Source organism: Aquarana catesbeiana, linkage group LG04 (genome assembly GCF_042186555.1).
Source record: "Aquarana catesbeiana isolate 2022-GZ linkage group LG04, ASM4218655v1, whole genome shotgun sequence".
NCBI lineage: Eukaryota > Metazoa > Chordata > Amphibia > Anura > Ranidae > Aquarana > Aquarana catesbeiana.
In genome coordinates, this window is record NC_133327.1 from 4186895 (window position 1) to 4206359 (window position 19465).

Below are 19465 nucleotides of genomic sequence, written 5' to 3' on the forward strand. Positions count from 1 at the left end.
GACCAAAGCAATTTATACGCTGGTCAACACATCGCCACTATTCCCCAGTCCTCCCTTGCCAGAGATTGGAGACCAATTATGGTCTCCGAATTTAAGATCTTTCTGGGCCTTTCCCTCAACATGGGCATAAATAAAAAGAGTGAGTTGCGGTCATATTGGTCCACTGACCCAGTTTACCATATGCCCGTGTTCTCTGCTTCCATGGCCAGGGCACGATACGAGCAGATTTTGCAGTTCATGCACTTCAATGACAATGAACTCTGTCATCCTCGTGGAGACCCTGGATACGATCGGCTCTACAAAATTCGGCCCTTCGTAAACCACTTCAACCAGCGTTTTGCAGATTGTTTACTCCCCATCAAGTTGTCTGCATTGATGAGTCCCTGATTAAATTTTCTGGCCGCTTGTCATTCAAACAGTACCTTCCCAGCAAGCGTGCCAGATACGGGGTCAAAATGTATAAGCTCTGTGACAGGGCCACAGGCTATACATGTAGATTTATGGTTTACCAGGGCAAAGATAGTCACGTAGAGCCGACAAACTGCCCTGACTACATAGGAAGCGCTGGCAAGATAGTGTGGGACTTGGTGTCACCCCTATTCGGAAAGGGGTACCACTTGTACGTGGACATTTATTACACAAGCGTGCCACTTTTTAGTCACCTTTTTGATCAACAGATTGGAGCATGTGGCACCGTGCGACCTAATCGCCGGGGCTTTCCCCAGCGGCTTGTAGATTCCGATCTTAGGCTGGGGGAGAGAGCCTGCTTGCAGTGTAATAACTTGCTCGCTATGAAGTGGAGGGATAATAAGAATGTTTTCGTTCTTACCTCCCTTCATGCAGACACGATGGTCCAAATTACTACGGTGACTGGTGTTGTAAAGAAACCCCTCTGTGTCCACGAATATAACCTTAATATGGGAGGGGTGGACCTTAACGACCAGTTGTTGACGCCGTACCTAGTTGCCCGTAAGGCCAGACGCTGGTACAAAAACGTGTCTGTTTATTTATTTCAATTGGCTTTGCTGAACGCTCATGTGCTATACAGAGCTTCAGGAGGGACTGGATCCTTCCTTAAATTCCAGGAAGAGATCGTCAGAGCCCTTCTGTTTCCAGACGGTGCTCCACCTCACCTTCCCCAACCAAATGCAGTAAGCCGAATGCATGAGAGGCATTTTCCTTATGTCCTCTCGAGTACCCCTACCCAACGAGCCCCCCAAAGAAGATGTCGTGTCTGTAGCAAGCGCGGATTTAGGCGTGACACCCAGTCTTATTGTCCCTCCTGTCCTGACAATCCTGGTCTATGCATTGGTGAATGTTTTGAACGCTACCATACACTAGTTGAGTTTTAGCGTAGGGTACAGCATTGCACAGACTAGGACACACTTTCACAGGGTCTCCCAAGATTTTGAGAGACCCAAACCTGGTACCAGTTACAAAAGTTAAAGTTACTAAAAAAAAGTGTAAAAAATAAATAAATAATAAAAAAAAAAATAAAAAAAATAAAAATAAAATAAAAAAAACAAAAATAGTTGTCGTTTTATTGTTCTCTCTCTCTCTATTCTCTCTCTATTGTTCTGCTCTTTTTTACTGTATTCTATTCTGCAATGTTTTATTGTTATTATGTTTTACCATGTTTGCTTTTCAGATATGCAATTTTTTTATACTTTACTGTTTACTGTGTTTTGTTGGTAACCATTTTTTTGTTTTCAGGTACACCATTCAGCTGCAGAGCGGATTTATTTATCTTGACAGCAATAGCGTTTGCTCCCACGATACATAAACCCGTTACTCCAGCGCTGTCAGAGGTGATTTCACCACCACAGTTACATACTTCAGCATATATGCCGAAGTGTGGGGGCAGCAGTGGGTGGAGGAGCGATTTGCTCCTGCCTTTTGTGGGAAGATGCCTCCATGCTTCGGCATATATATATTTTAGGCACAGGTTGCGTTAAATGTTTTATTTTTTACTATGTTTTTTTTGTATTTGCTTTGCAGGTATGGTAAGTCTTACTGTTATACTGTAAATGTTACTTTGTTTTATTATAAATGAAAAATACTGCGCTATAAAAAAACGTGAAAAAAAGCTGCGACTATAATGCCGCGTACACACGGTCGGACTTTTCATCTACAAAAGTCCAACGGACACCGACGGACTAAAGCTGGCTGGTAATCCGATCGTGTGTGGGCTTCTCCAGACTTTCAGCAGACTTTTTCAGCCTCAAATCCGACGGACTTTAGATTTGAAACATGCTTCAAATCTTTACGTCGTAACTACGACGGACCCCGAAATCCGCTCGTCTGTGTGCTAGTCCGACGGACAAAAACCCATGCTAGGGCAGCTATTGGCTACTGGCTATGAACTTCCTTATTTTAGTCCGGTGTACGTCATCACGTACGAATCCGTCGGACTTTTGTGTGGTCGTGTGTAGGCAAGTCCGTTCGTTAGAAAGTCTGCTGCAAGTCCGCCGAAAGTCCGCAGGAAGTCTGTCGGACAGGCTGTCGGACTTTTGTAGACGAAAAGTCCGACCGTGTGTACGCGGCATAAGTGTTATACTACATCAAACCAATGTATACATAAAATAAAAAGTCGCGCTAAGCAATGAGATTTGCGAAAATATACACCAAACAAATATTACGTGAAGAAACAAACCAATAATTACTGATACATATTGGTATCTACAAATTATAATAGGTGTATCAAATAACCCTTAACGTGATTGAATAACGAATAAGAAAGTGAATAAATGATGATGATAAAAAATCAGTCCATAAAAAATAGTCTGTATAAGTAAACGTCACATAATCAAATATATTCCAATGAAAGGTGACTCCACAGTAATGAATGGTGAGGGTTCAAACTGAAGTGGCTAGTGAATTGTGACAAAACTCCTCCACCGTTGAGAAATACTGCCGCTTACCAGAACGTGTTGGTCCCTTGTTATAGGGGACCACACAAAACGAGTGGCTGCAACCCCAGCCCGGGATCTCTCTGGCAGGCACTAGTCTCCAAGGTGTCAGCAAAGGTGGTCAGCAGACAGGATCAGCAGGAACCAGTGTTATGCTTTAACTCACTTGTACTTTAACTCAGTGAGCAAGAGCAAGCGCTGTTCGGCCTCATAAGCGCAGTGTAGATGCAGTTTAGTAGATCGGGCTCTCTGTGTCTGTTTCTGTGCTGTGCTTTGTTTGTCCATTAAAATTAAAAAAAGTGTGTTTTTTCCCAAAAAAGTGCGTTTGAAAAATCACTGCGCAAATACTGTGTGAAAAAAAAATTAAACACCCACCATTTTAATCTGTAGGGCATTTGCTTTAAAAAAATATATAATGTTTGGGGTTCAAAATAATTTTCTTGCAAAAAAAATTATTTTTTCATGTAAACAAAAAGTGTCAGAAAGGGCTTTGTCTTCAAGTGGTTAGAAGAGTGGGTGATGTGTGACATAAGCTTCTAAATGTTGTGCATAAAATGCCAGGACAGTTCAAAACCCCCCCAAATGACCCCATTTTGGAAAGTAGACACCCCAAGCTATTTGCTGAGAGGCATGTCGAGTCCATGGAATATTTTATATTGTGACACAAGTTGTGGGAAAAAGACAATTTTTTTTTTTAACAAAGTTGTCACTAAATGATATATTGCTCAAACATGCCATGGGAATATGTGAAATTACACCCCAAAATACATTCAGCTGCTTCTCCTGAGTACGGGGATACCACATGTGTGGGACTTTTTGGGAGCCTAGCCGCGTACGGGGCCCTGAAAACCAATCACCGCCTTCAGGCTTTCTAAGGGCGTAAATTTTTTATTTCACTCTTCACTGACTATCACAGTTTTGGAGGCCATGGAATGCCCAGGTGGCACAACCCCCCCCCCCCCCAAATGACCCTATTTTGGAAAGTAGACACCCCAAGCTATTTGCTGAGAGGTATAGTGAGTATTTTGCAGACCTCACTTTTTGTTGTCACAAAGTTTTGAAAATTGAAAAAAGAAAAAAAAAACATTTTTTTTCTTGTCTTTCTTTATTTTCAAAAACAAATGAGAGCTGCAAAATACTCACCATGCCTCTCAGCAAATAGCTTGGGGTGTCTACTTTCCAAAATGGAGTCATTTGGGGGGGGGAGGGTTGTGCCATCTGGACATTTTATGGCCTTCAAAACTGTGATAGGTAGTGAGGAGTGAAATCAAAAATTTACGCCCTTAGAAATCCTGAAGGCAGTGATTGGTTTTCAGGGCCCCGTACACGGCTAGGCTCCCAAAAAGTCCCACACATGTGGTATCCCCATACTCAGGAGAAGCAGCTGAATGTATTTTGGGGTGCAATTCCACATATGCCCATGGCCTGTGTGAGAAATATATCATTTAGTGACAACTTTTTGTAAATTTTTTTTTTTGTCATTATTCAATCACTTGGGACAAAAAAAAAAAAAAAAATTATTCAATGGGTTCAACATGCCTCTCAGCAATTTCCTTGGGGTGTCTAATTTCCAAAATGGGGTCATTTGGGGGGGGGGGGGTTGTACTGCCCTGCCATTTTAGCACCTCAAGAAATGACATAGGCAGTCATAAACTAAAAGCTGTGTAAATTCCAGAAACTGTACCCTAGTTTGTAGACGCTATAACTTTTGAGCAAACCAATAAATATATGCTTATTGACATTTTTTTACCAAAGACATGTGGCCGATTACATTTTGGCCTAAATGTATGACTAAAATTGAGTTTATTGGATTTTTTTTATAACAAAAAGTGGAAAATATCATTTTTTTTCAAAATTTTCGGTCATTTTCCGTTTATAGCGCAAAAAATAAAAACCGCAGAGGTGATCAAATACCATCAAAAGAAAGCTCTATTTGTGGGAAGAAAAGGACACAAATTTCGTTTGGGTACAGCATTGCATGACCGCGCAATTAGCAGTTAAAATGACACAGTGCCAAATTGTAAAAAGTGCTCTGGTCAGGAAGGGGGTAAATCCTTCCGGGGCTGAAGTGGTTAAAAAGATGAGAGAGGCCTGTAATTGTCATCATAGGTATACCTCAACTATGAGAGACAAAATGTGGAAACAAACCCAGACAATCACATTGTCTGATTTTTGAAAGAATTTATTTGCAAATGATGGTGGAAAATAAGTATTTGGTCACCTACAAACAAGCAAGATTTCTGGCTCTCACAGACCTGTATCTTCTTCTTTAAGAGGCTCCTCTGTCCTCCACTCATTACCTATATTAATGGCACATGTTTTAACTTGTTATCAGTATAAAAGACACCTGTCCACAACCTCAAACAGTCATACGCCAAACTCCACTATGGTGAAGACCAAAGAGCTGTCGAAGGACACCAGAAACAAAATTGTAGACCTGCACCAGGCTGGGAAGACTGAATCTGCAATAGGCAAGCAGCTTGGTGTGAAGAAATCAACTGTGGGAGCAATAATTAGGAGATGGAAGACATACAATACCACTGATAATCTCCCTCGATCTGGGGTTCCACGCAAGATCTCACCCCATAGAGTCAAAATGATCACATGAACGGTGAGCAAAAATCCCAGAACCACACGGGAGGACCTAGTGAATGACCTGCAGAGAGCTGGGACCAACGTAACAAAGACTACCATCAGTAACACACTACGCCGCCAGGGACTCAGATCCTGCAGTGCCAGACGTGTCCCCCTGCTTAAGTCAGTACATGTCCAGGCCCATCTGAGGTTTGCTAGAGAGCATTTGGATGATCCAGAAGAGGATTGGGAGAATGTCATATGGTCAGATGAAACCAAAGTAGAACTGCTTAGTAGAAACACAACTCGTTATGTTTGGAGGAGAGAGAATGCTGAGTTGCAACCAAAGAACACCATACCTACTGTGAAGCATGGGGGTGGCAACATCATGCTTTGGGGCTGTTTCTCTGTAAAGGGAACAGGACAACTGATCCGTGTACATGAAAGAATGAATGGGGCCATGTATCGTGAGATTTTGAGTGCAAACCTCCTCCCATCAGCAAGGGCATTGAAGTTGAAACATGGCTGGGTCTTTCAGCATGACAATGATCCCAAACACACCGTCCGGGCAACGAAGGAGTGGCTTCATAAGAAGCATTTCAAGGTCCTGGAGTGGCCTAGTCAGTCTCCAGATCTCAACCCCATAGAAAACCTTTGGAGAGAGTTGAAAGTCCATGTTGCCCAGCGACAGCCCCAAAACATCACTGCTCTAGAGGAGATCTGCATGGAGGAATGGGTCAACATACCAGCAACAGTGTGTGACAACCTTGTGAAGACTTACAGAAAACGTTTGACCTCTGTCATTGCCAACAAAGGATATATAACGAAGTATTGAGATGAACTTTTGATATTGACCAAATACTTATTTTCCACCATAATTTGCAAATAAAGTCTTTCAAAAATCAGTTTGTCTGGATTTGTTTCCACATTTTGTCTTTCATAGTTGAGGTATACCTATGATGACAATTACAGGCCTCTCTCATCTTTTTAAGTGGGAGTACTTGCACAATTGGTGGCTGACTAAATACTTTTTTGCCCCACTGTATATACACACACACACACACACACACACACACTCTGCATTCAGTGTAGCCTATATATACAGTGCATTCAGTGGTGTATAGTTTCTAATACACTTCAGGTGCTGTACACAGTATATAATACAGGTTGTACAGTTTCTAATACATTTCTGGTGTTGTACACAGTATATAATACAGTGCAGCTGTTGTATAGTTTCTAATACAGTGCAGGCAGTGTACACAGTATCTAATACAGTGTGTACAGTTTCCAACACACATCAGGTGGTGTAAACAGTGTATAATACAGTGCAGCCGTTGTACAGTTTCCAATACAGTGCAGGCGGTGTACACAGTATCTAATACAGTGTGTACAGTTTCCAACACACTGCAGGTGGTGTACACAGTATATAATACAGTGCAGCCATTGTACAGTTTCTAATACAGTGCAGGCAGTGTACACAGTATCTGCTAGCAGTACACCACCAATTGATTTCAGCAGGCAAATTTCCCTACCCAAGTTGCTGAACCGTAAAAAGAAATTCAGTCCCAGCCATCCACATGCTCAGCATCTAAATGCTAGCTTGGCCAAATTGATAGCATGGCAACTGCTACCTTTTCAGCTGGTAGACTTTGCCCCCTTTCGTGAATTTGTGGAATGTGCAGTGGCAGGTCCCAAAACAGCATTTATTTTCACCTAAAGCCATTCCGGCTCTCTACTGCCATGTGGAAGGCAATGTTTTGGCCTTGTTGGACAAGGCGGTAAGCAATAAGGTTCACATTACCGCTGACTCGTGGTCCAGCAGGCATGAGCAGTGACGTTACCTTTCCTTCGCAGCGCACTGGGTAACTCTACTGGCAGCTGGGAAGGATGCAGAACAGGATTCAGTATTGGAGCTTGTTCTGCCACTATGCCTCCAAAAAGCTGGTGGTGATTCTGCCACAACATATGTATGCTTCCCTCCATCCTCTTATTCTTTCTCTATGGCCTCTTCTGCAGAATTTTCCTCTGAACCTGCAGTGCTCCCTAAGCACTCAAGCGGCTATGCAAACAGTCAGGCTAAAAGATGCCATGCAGTGCTTGAGTTGGTCTGCCTAGGTGGACAGGAGCCACACTGGGGCAGAGATTCTGTCAGCTCTGCAGGGCAGGCTCAGAGGTGGTTGATGCCATGCCAGCTTCAGTCAGGAATGGTTTTATGTGACAATTGCACCAACCTTCTCTCCGCCCTCCAATAGGGACACTTGACCCATGTTCTATGTTTGGTACATGTCCTGAATTTGGTGGTGCAGCGGTTCTTGACCAGGTACCCAGGCTTACAAGATCTCCTGAGGCAGGACAGAAAAGTCTGCGGTCATTTCCGCATACAATGCCAGTGCTCGGCTGGCTGACATTCAAATGGAATTCAACCTGCCCACCAACCGCCTCATTTGTGACAAGCCCACCAGGTGGAACTCAACTTTGGCAATGCTGCAGCAGCTGCACACACAGCAGAGGGCCATCAATAAGTACCTGTGCGAGTATGGCACCAGGACAGGGTCAGGGGAGCTTGGCTTCTTTTCGCCACGCCAGTGGCTACTGACCAAGGATGCATGTACTGTCCTGCACCATTTGAGGAGGCCACAAGGATGATGAGCAGTGACAATGCATGTATCAGTGACACTGTCCCTCTAGTCTTTCTGCTGGAGCACACGCTTCATGGAATCATAGACAGGGCACTTGAGGCAGAACAGCGGGAGGAAGAGGAGGACTTCCTTTCCTCTCAAGGCTCCCTTCTTGATCCAGTTACAAGGGTAAAGTTGCAGATCTCATCCTGCCTTCGCAGAGGGAGCAGAGGATGAAACATCTTCAGGAGGCCTTGAAGAAAAGTTTGTGTAACACATTTCCAGACCCTGGGAGGTTACCATTTCCTGGTGCTGGACAACGTGTTTCTGAGGCCTTGTTCAGTCAGAGGAAGAGCAGAGGAGAAGGTGGCCGGCTGACCGATGCCTTTAAACAATTTTTCAGTCCTCAGTGCCAAGGTCTGATAGGTTCAAGCAACCATCTCCTGCATTATATGGTGGAGGAATATCAAGGGGCAAGAGCAGACTTGGACTTGGAGACCTTTCCAACACAGCATCCACTAGGTTACTGGGTCTTGAGGATGGACCACTGGCTAGAACTTGCTCAATATGCAATCAAGCTACTGGCCTGTTCTGCATCCAGCATGCTTTCTGAACGCACATTCAGTGCTGCTGAAGGGTTTGTAACAGGTCAAAGAGTATGCCTGTCCACAGACTCTATTGATAGGCTCACATTTATAAAAATGAATCAGTCCTGGATCAGCAGCTATCAAGCACCTGATGCTGATGTAACTGATTGAATTTGCATGCAGGGGCATGTAATTACAATTTTTGAAATAATATTTAACAGCAGGGCCTGTTCCTGCGCCCAACAAGAGTAACTGTGAGGGGCTACAGTGTTCTGACACCACCAACACCTAAGGCCCAATTTTTCTGCAGAGCATATAGTGCAGCCCGTATAGTATATATACTGCGGTTAAGAGTATATAGTGCCTGGGGGCCTGAGGGACCCCCAAGCCATTTTTTTTAGCATGGGGTTCCCCTTAATATCCATACCAGACCTGAAGGGCCTTGTATGGATTTTGCAGGGAACCCCCCTTCCACCACGGAGTTACCCTTAATATCCATACCAGACCCGAACAGCCTAGTATGGACTGGGGGGGAGGGAACCCATGCCTTTTTTAATGATTTTTTTATGTATATTGCCAGGATCCTGCAATACATTACAGCCACGAGCAATTTTGAGCCCCGTTCACACCTATGCGAATTAGATGCGGCATACATCGCATCCAATTCGCAGGACATTTTAAAATACATTCATTTGAATGTATCTGGTTCACATATGTGCGTTGCATTCGCACTGCACATTGCACAAAAAAGTGTGCGTTTTTTTGGGCATTGCGGTGCGAATTACAAGCCCATTATCTCCTATGGGAACACATCTGATTCGCAGATGCATTGCGTTCTGAACAAGGATTTTCTCCTTCTCCTCACTACACCTCCCCCCCCTCCCTCCCCCTCTCCCTGCTCACTGATCTGCAGATACAACGCAGAGAAACCTTTGAACAACAGATTTTTATCTTCCCAGTGAGACCTGAGCTTCAATTCACACCGCACATGTGTGAACCCAGGCTAAATGATATTTTTTCCTTTAGAAATTTCATTTTGCTGCGGGACTGTTATGAACATGGGAAAGATGTGCTAATTTACAGGCAGACTAAGGGGACCCCTAGGCATGATATTTAAAGTCATTTTTCATTTTTATTGTTTCACTTTAAGCATTATTAAAACCACTGCTCCTGAAAAAACGGCCGTTTTTAAAACTTATTTTGCATTGATACATGTCCCCTGGGGCAGTACCCCAAACACTTTTTATGACAATAACTTGCATATAAGCCTTTAACATGAACACTTTTGATGTTTAACGTTCGTGTCCCATAGACTTTAATGGTGTTCGCACAAATTTTTTGCCTGTTCGCATGTTCTGCTCAGCTGTGATCCTGTGCACTGTGAAACGACCCTTAGTATCGTACAACAGACCGAAGTATTCTCTGGTTTTGTCAATGCTGATGACATCCATGAACCCAGCTGGATATGTAATGTCTGTGTGGACCTTGCCATCGATCCTAATGAAATTCTGCATGCAGATATTTTTCACCTCATCCCTGGTTAGAGCATACTTAAGCCTGTTCCTCAGAAAGATGATCAGAGGCAGACACTCTGTAAGCTTTGTGACAGAGAGAGGCTCTGTCACTGTAAGTGCTTAGGAAAAGGTGACCCAGGAGTCTCATTGCAGGTTAATGCGAGGTTCAGAACTAGCATTTCTACAGATTCTGTGGTTCTGGGTTGGAACGTTCGATCCTGGGTCCAGGTTTTTCTAGATGTCTGCAGCCTGGCTCACTACACAGGTGTGCGGGGTCATTATATAATCAGGTCTGAGCATTGCTCAGGGCTCCCATTTTGGAGACAGCTTCCAGTTTGGAGACCGCTCCCAGTATGGGAGATGGAAGGTCTCACCCGGGGTCAGGGGGCCTCAGCCAGAAGACACTAGACAGAGGTCTCATCGAGGGGTCAGAGGGCCCAGTCAGAAGCCATGAGACAGAGGTATAATCGAGGTGTCAGAGGGCCCAGCCACAAGACAGCAAGTCTCGGTTCCAGGAGTTAAGTCAGCTCCTATCAGGGATGTCAGGAGAACCCCAATCCTTAGACCAGAGGTGGGCCATGCAGCAGGGTGCTGCGACTGAAGGTTAGAGAGCCAAGCATTCAGAGAGAACTAAATAAAACAGTCAAAGGACTGGTAAGAGGAGCAGCAGTGCTGCCAACATGTGAGCCAGGTGGCTTGGTATTTTCGTTAATTCATGTTATGTTTAAGAAACCCCTGCATGGGTAACTGATGTATAAGTGAACTTTTGCTTTATTCAATAAAAGTGGGCTGCCACGCCCTAAAACTACAGTTTGGCCTGGCACAGCTCATTGTAAATGCACCTGCTACTTGAGTTTAATCACCCCAATCTCACAGCTTATGGGGACCAATGGATGGACACAGAGCAAAGACACCCGTCAGGTTATCTAGCATCTAGTGCTTGGGATCAGCAATGAGCTTCAAGTGCTTCTTGGGTCCACGAGCCCCGGCTGCATCTGAATAGATATTTTATGAATGTGGGATATAAGTACTTCATATACAGTACACAGCAAAATAAAGTCATTGCTTACCTGGTGTGGGTAGTTATGTTCCTGAATTACGTTATCAGGAGCATGTCTACCTATAGACAGATACATTTTGTGTAGAGCATGAGCCAATAAATAAACTGCTCTATAAACCAGATCAGTTAAACCCGGGCTTTGGAAACTAAGGAATTTAGTGACACGTTCTGTCCCGGAGCAGTTGTGAAGAGATATTTCATATATCTTGCTATAAAATCTATTACGTGACTCATTGGTTCCTGAACAGTATCGATATAGTAGCCATATGTGTCCCAGTAACATGTCCTGGGGATGGTTCACAACCTGAAAACTGTCATAGAAACTCTTCATATTAGGAATTGGTAGATCATAAAATTCTACGGCCAAACTCCCTTCAAGGGATTCTCTCAAATGCTCCTTAAGAAATTCATTGGAGGCAAATATTGGTCCAAAAATGAATGTCTTATCACGGAATACAATGCTTATTTCTCTTAAAAGATCGAACAGAAATGAAGAAAAGGTCCCACAAAGAATTATAACCTGAGCAGATGACCTTCTTATGATCTCAATGCTATTTCTAAAAGTATTCTTCTTAAAACCATTAGTCTTGTCCGGCTTTGCTGTGATCAAGTAGTTAACACAAATACCCTTCATGGTTAGATATTGTGTCAGAAGTTGGGTTTCCTCATTTCCATTGTCATCATCAGAAGATAGAACTCCAACCCATGTCCAACCAAAGTATCGAAGAAGACCAGATAGTGTGAAAAAAATGGCCTGGTTACTTTGAACTGTCCGAAAAAATGTTGGGTAGGTAATTCTGTTACTGAGAACATAAGTGGTTGCACCATAACTGACCTGTAATATAGAGTTATTTGGTTTTTTGTTATATGTACACATATAAAACCTAAAGTTTTTAGAGCAGATAAATATGACTTTCTCCTCCACTTCAATTTGATTTCTGCAAGAAAGCGATAGTGCCGAAACAGGGCAACACATCTAAAGTAACAAAGTCTCTGTAAAAGCCATGCCCTTAGCCCCCTATACTCACCTTTCTCCCTCCCTCACAGCCCCTTTCTCTTCCCGAGCTGAGTAGCTGACAATGAAAGCAACAATGTTGGAGAACTGGAGAAGGAATGGCATTACTTCCCCAGTCACGTGACAGTACATGGGCCTAGTGATTGGCTGGTAGGCTCAGGCACTGTCACATGGGAGAAGATCACATGCACCTCACATCTCCAAACCTAAAAGTGCCATTTATTTAAATCGGCCTTGGGGAGCATGGGGAGCAAGGATTTGCAAGGAGGAGCAGGTTGAGTGAGTATGAGGGGGGGGGCAAACCCTATTTAGAGATGTTTTCAGATGAGATTTAAACACCAATTATAACCACTTCAGTACCAGACACTTGAGGCCCTAAAATGCCAGGACAGTACAAATACCTCCCAAATGACCCCTTTTTTGGAAACTAGACAGCCCAAGGTAATTAATAAGAGCCATGGTGAGTTTTTTGTAGTTGAAATTTTTTGTGACAAGTTTTTTTTGAAAAAAATTAGGAAATGTAAAAAAAAATTGTACATTATATTTTGTTTACATACTATCACCAGTGCAGCGCAGCATCATCATATAACTGGTGTCGCGGTGATCAGGGATACTGACTAGTAACAGTATGTAAAAAAAATAAGAAGAATTTTTTTCATTGTTTTAACATATCTTTTTTTATATTAATATATATATATATATATATATATATATATATATATATATATATATATTTTTTTTTTTTTTTTTTCTCTGTAACCAAAGAAGTACATTGTTACCATAATGACACTGTACTACTCTGGGATGGTGATCAGGATTTTTTTCTTGCACGCTGTGATTGCTCATAACAGTGATAAAAACTGTCATACGCAATCCTTCTTTTTGAATGGCTTTCATTTAACCAGTAGAGAGTGACTAAGTGTTCTGGAAGCCTCATATAGTGAATGGCAGTCTCAGCCTGGACCCCTGCTAGGCCACGCCCCTAATGTGTTTCACTCTACCCACCGGTGCTTACTCACTGGGATCCCCATGAGTAAGCTCCTGTGGGCAGAGTGGAACACATTGGGTGCCTTGTGAGGGTCCAGGCTGAGACTGCCATTCACTATCATACAGCAGGTTTTGCCTGGATGTGTGGTTCCGGGACACCTAGTCACTCTTTACCATTGCCTGGAGCATAGACAAGCTCCCTTCCCAGCCAGCACTCAGTGGTGGGCACAGAACTTCATTCCCATACAGCCTGAGCTGCTCAGGCACATATCCTTGATCCATTCAACAAGTGTTTACTATTGTGAAGCTGTGATTGGCCACAGTTATTACATGGTACAGGTTACAGATGCAATGTGATTGGCCCAGTCTGTACCTTGTGATCACTGCGACTAATCACAGAGATCAACACAATAGTGCACAATGAATGACTATCAATGGAAGCCATTCATTGTGCAAAATTTCCATGTGATCTGCTGTGATTGGTGACAGTGATCACATGGTACCGGCAGCCTGGTACACTGATTTGCCCCCATGGGGCGGGCATGTGGCATGATCCTGGGAGGACGTCATATGATGGCTGGAAGTGGTTAAACACAGTCGTTACAGAGCATTTCCATACCTGAGTGTATCTATATAGGGCCAAGATCTGTGCTATATTCACAGTGGTTTCAGAGTTTTGGTCCCCAATAAAACCGATTAACTTGCCACTTTTCCGACAAGAATAATTGGGCACTGTTTCACTGGGACCAGATAAGATCTGTAAGACACTTTTCACAGCTTTCCTATTGTCTGAACATGAATCATACATATGGAATCCCAAAGTCATATTTGGTAAAATTGATGGGTCTTTATTAATTTCATTAATGGCAAAAAGAATAGTCAGATAATACCGGTAATATGGAGGCACAGGCCTGAAGAAGTAAAAATATTTGTGTTAAAAACAAAAAAAAATTAAAAGAGAAAAACCATTTACATTATTTTTAGTTTTTTGTTTAAATTTGAAAAATAATGTTTTTTTCAACTTTCCCTGTGCTATCTGACCCCCCTCTTTTTATAGTGACAGGGGTTCTTCTAAGCCTGTTAATAAAAGTTGAAAGACCAAGCAGTGCATTATGGTTTGAAAAAAAAAAATCCATATAAATTTGCTGGGACTGCCAATATTGAACCTACAAAATTCACCTCAAAGCTATAGGTGTATTCCCTGAAGACGTGTGTGCGCGTGAAATGCATTGGGGGCCTTATTTACCGATGTCAGGCCCTCGCTCGCAGGTCCAGGATCGACGGCCATTAATGTAAGCTTGGCTGCTACTGCTTGAATACACCATGTGGTTTTTATCTGTATGTTTTAAAGGAGACAAGCTGTGATGTTCCTCGGCACTCTCATCATCCGGCCGATAATTCCTCTCTTCTCTTCCCCTGCACAGGTAGACAGCATTGGTGGACACAGGCTGCATTGGTGGACACAGGTAGGCTGCATTGGTGGACACAGGCTGCATTGGTGGACACAGGTAGGCTGCATTGGTGGACACAGGTAGGCTGCATTGTTGAGCATGGATAAAGTTGTTGTTAATATTTATTTTATAACTTAATTCTGCATAAAATATTTAAGTGTCATTTCATGAGATAATTTATGAAGGCGTGTTTCGGGGCAGAATTAGGGGCAGGGCAAGGTAGGGGTTGGGTGGGGCAACTAGTGGTGAGTAACCCTTGAGGCTAGTAGCTCAGGACTTGAAATTTTGAGCCCTGCTATATACTATACTTCTCGGGCTCATCTTTTCATTAGGATTCACTCTTGCTTTGTGGCTTATGTCTGGAAGTACGACAAGTGGAGACCCTGGGAAGCTGGATATTATATATTACGTTTGATCATGTATTTTCTGGTGAGTGCATAGTGGTGAAGGGCTTGCACTGGAGAAGCATTACATTCCGGTTGATTGCACTGAGAGATGTCATTACCGATACTTCCCTGGGTGGGCATTTCATATTTGGACAGTTTGCTGAACCACCAAAAGGTTTATGGGTGTGTCTATGGGAATGTTTGACCATTCTTCCAGAAGCCCATTTTTGAGGTCAGGTGCTGGTGTGGATGAAAAGGCCTGGCTCGCACTCTTCACTCTAATTCATCCCAAAGGTGTTCTATCGGGTTGAGGTCAGGGCTCTGTGCAGGCCAGTCAAGTTCCTCCACCCCAAACTCCCTTATCCATGTCTTCATGGACCTTGCTTTGTATACTGGTCCAAATAATTTGGTGGAGGGGGATTATGGTGTGGGGTTGTTTTTCAGGGGTTGGACTTGGCCCCTTAGTTCCATTGAAGGGAACTCTTAAGGAATCAGCGTATCAAGACATTTTGGACAATTTCATGCTCCCAATTTTGTGGGAACAGTTTGGGGATGGCTCCTTCCTGTTCAAACATGACTGTGCACCAGTCCCTGGGTGGGCATTTCATACATGGACAGTTTGTTGAATCACCAAAAGGTTTATGGGTGTGCCTATGGGAATGTTTGACCATTCTTCCAGAAGCCCATTTTTGAGGTCAGGCGCTGGTGTATATGAGAAGGCCTGGCTCGCACTCTTCACTCTAATTCATCCCAAAGGTGTTCTATTGGGTTGAGGTCAGGGCTCTGTGCAGGCCAGTCAAGTTCCTCCACCCCAAACTCCCTTATCCATGTCTTCATGGACCTTGCTTTGTACACTGGTCCAAATAATTTGGTGGAGGGGGATTATGGTGTGGGGTTGTTTTTCAGGGGTTGGACTTGGCCCCTTAGTTCCATTGAAGGGAACTCTTAAGGAATCAGCATATCAAGACATTTTGGACAATTTCATGCTCCCAACTTTGTGGGAACAGTTTGGGTATGGCTCCTTCCTGTTCAAACATAACTGTGCACCAGTCCATGAAGACATGGATGAGCAAGTTTGGGGTGGAGGAACTTGAGTGGCCTGCACAGAGTCCTGACATCAACCCAATGGAACACCTTTTGGGATGAATTAGAGTGGAGACTGAGAGCCAGGCCTTCTCAATCAACATCCGTGCTTAACCTCACAAATGCGCTTCTGGAAGAATGATTAAACATTCCCACACTCCTAAACCTTGTGGAAAGCCTTTCCACAACCTTTCCAGGGTGGGCCAACTCAATATTGAACCCTACAGACTAAGACTGGGATGACATTAAATTTAATATGCATGTAAAGGCAAGCGTCCCATTTAAAGATGAGCTTCTAGTTCGAGTCAAACTCATTTTCGACTCGAACATGGGCTGTTCGCAAGTTCGCCGAACAGCGAACAATTTGGGGTGTTCACGGAAAATTCAAAATCCGCGGAACACCCTTTAAAAGACTATGGGAGAAATCAAAAGTGCTAATTTTAAAGGCTTATATGCATGTTATTGTCATAAAAAGGGACCTGGGTCCTGCCCCAGGGGACATGGATCAATGCAAAAAAAAGTTTTAAAAACGGACGTTTTTTCGGGAGCAGGGATTTTAATAATGCTTAAAGTGAAACATTAAAAGTGTAATATCCCTTTAAATTTCCTACCTGGGGGGTGTCTATAGTATGCCTGTAAAGGGGCGCATGTTTCCCGTGTTTAGAACAGTCTGACAGCAAAATGACATTTCAAAGGAAAAAAAATCATTTAAAAGTAATCGCGGCTATATGAATTGTCGGTCCGACAATACACATAAACGTTCATTGATAAAAACGGCATGGAAACCCCGAACCAAAATTTTTTTAAAAATGGTGCGGGGGTCCCCCTAAATTCCATACCAGGCCCTTCAGGTCTAGTGTGGATTTTAAGGGGAACCCCGTGCCAAAATTTAAAAAAAATGGCGTGGGGGTCCCCCTAAATTCCATACCAGGCCCTTCAGGTCTGGTATGGATATTAAGGGGAACCCCACGCCAAAGTTAAAAAAAAAAAAAAAAAATGGCGTGGGGTCCCCCCAAAAATCCATACCAGACTCTTATCCGAGCACGCAACCTGGCAGGCCGCAGGAAAAGAGGGGGGATGAGAGAACACCCCCCCTCCTGAAACGTACCAGGCCACATGCCCTCAACATTGGGAGGATGCTTTGGGGTCCCCCCAAAGCACCTTGTCCCCATATTGATGAGGACAAGGGCCTCTTCCCCACAACCCTTGCCCGGCGATTGTGGGGGTCTGTGGGTGGGGGGCTTATCAGAATATGGAAGCCCCCTTTAAGAAGGGGACCCCCAGATCCCAGCCCCCCCTGTGTGAAATGTAAGGGGGTACTTTAACACTACCATTTCACAAAAAAAGTGTCAAAAATGTTAAAAATGACAAGAGACAGTTTTTGACAATTCCTTTATTTAAATGCTTCTTCTTTCTCTCTTCTTTCTTCTATCTTCTATCTTCCTTCGGTTTCTTCCTCCATCTTCTGCTTCTTGCTCTGGTGTTCTCGTCCGGCATCTTCCTCCGTGGCGTCTTCTTCCCTTCTTTGTTCTCGGGCCGCTCCGCATCCATGATGGGAGGCTCCCGCTGTGTGACGCTTTTTGACTTCTGACGGTTCTTAAATAACGGAGGTCGGGGCCAACCGGTGACCCTGCCCCCCTCTGACGCACGGGGACTTGACGGGGACTTCCCTGTCCGCCCCCTCTGACGTCATGGGGAAAGCCTCTGGGAAGTCCCTGTGCGTCATAGGGGGGCAGGGTCACCGGGTGGCCCCGCCCTCCGTTATTTAAGAACCGTCAGAAGACGAGAAGCATCACACAGCGGGAGCCTCCCATCATGGTTGCGGAGCAGCCTGAGAATGAAGAAGGGAAGAAGATGCCGCGGAGGAAGATGCCGGACGAGAACACTGGAGGAAGAGGAAGAGGAAGAGGAAGAGGAAGAAGAAGAAAGAAACCGAAGGAAGAAGATAGAAAGAAGAAGCATTTAAATAAAGGAATTGTCAAAAACTGTCTCTTGTCATTTTTAACATTTTTGACACTTTTTTTGTGAAATGGTAGGGGTAAAGTACCCCCTTATTTCACACGGGGGGGGTGGGATCTGGGGGTCCCCTTGTTAAAGGGGGCTTCCAGATTCCGAATAGCCCCCCGCCCGCAGACCCTCACAACCACTGGGCAAGGGTTGTGGGGATGAGGCCCTTGTCCTCATCAACATGGGGACAAGGTGCTTTGGGGGGGAGCACCCTCCCAATGTTGAGGGCATGTGGCCTGGTACGGTTCAGGAGGGGGGGCGCTCTCTCATCCCCCTCTTTTCCTGTGGCCTGCCAGGTTGCGTGCTCGGATAAGGGTCTGGTAAGGATTTTTGGGGGGACCCCACGCCATTTTTAAAAAAATGTTGGCGTGGGGTTCCCCATAATATCCATACCAGACCTGAAGGGCCTGGTATGGAATTAAGGGGGACCCCCAACGCCATCATTTTTTAAAATCTTGGTTTGGGGTTCCCCTGTGGGGAAATCCCATGTCATTTTTAATCAATGAACTTTTATGTGTATTGTCTGACCGACAATTCATATAGCTGCGAGTACTTTTTTTCCTTTGAAATGTCATTTTGCTGTCAGACTGTTATAAACACGGGAAACATGCGCCCCTTTACAGGCATACTATAGACACCCCCCAGGTACGAAATTTAAAGGAATATTACACTTTTATTGTTTCACTTTAAGCATTATTAAAATCACTGCTCCCATTTTTAAAACTTTTTTTGCATTGATACATGTCCCCTGGGGCAGGACCTGGGTCCCCAAACACTTTTTAAGACAATAACTTGCATATAAGCCTTTAAAATTAGCACTTTTGATTATTCATGTTCGAGTCCCATAGACTTTAATGGTGTTTGCACAAATTTTTTGCCTGTTCGCATGTTTTGGTGCAAACCGAACAGGGGGGTGTTCGGCTCATCCCTGGTCCCAATGCTGTTGACAATATAGTGAATACTTGTGAATTGCAATTGCGCTGCACATTGTTTAAAAATTTATATTTGAGTTTGGGTTGGTCACCTTTTTTGTGCTAGCAGCTCTATCATCTAAGAGCTCACTAATTGGTTGTTAAGCCACTCTGAATTCTTTATACCATCCCCTCTGTGTCCTAATACTGTGTTCCCCTGTGTTTGTGATTTATACCAAAAAAATTCAGATTAAAACTCATTTCAGAGTGCCGATCACATGACCGACCGGCTGGCCGGCTCTCTCCCCGAGATTCCTCCGCTGACGTCAGGCGGGACAAGAGGAGGAGTGGAGGAGAGAGATA

The 19465-nt window shown here is 44.0% G+C and overlaps 1 protein-coding gene across 1 annotated transcript in view; it reads right to left on the minus strand.

Moving 5' to 3' along the window:
* The window catches only part of LOC141141097 (vomeronasal type-2 receptor 26-like), a 43590-nt gene that overhangs the window by 15624 nt on the left and 8501 nt on the right, over window positions 1–19465 (minus strand). Inside the window, exons 2-3 of the mRNA XM_073628805.1 lie at window positions 13884–14175; window positions 11273–12097 (exon numbers count right to left, since the gene is read on the minus strand). Coding sequence (XP_073484906.1) covers window positions 11273–12097; window positions 13884–14175 — 1117 coding nt within the window. The remainder of the gene's footprint in view (window positions 1–11272; window positions 12098–13883; window positions 14176–19465) is intronic.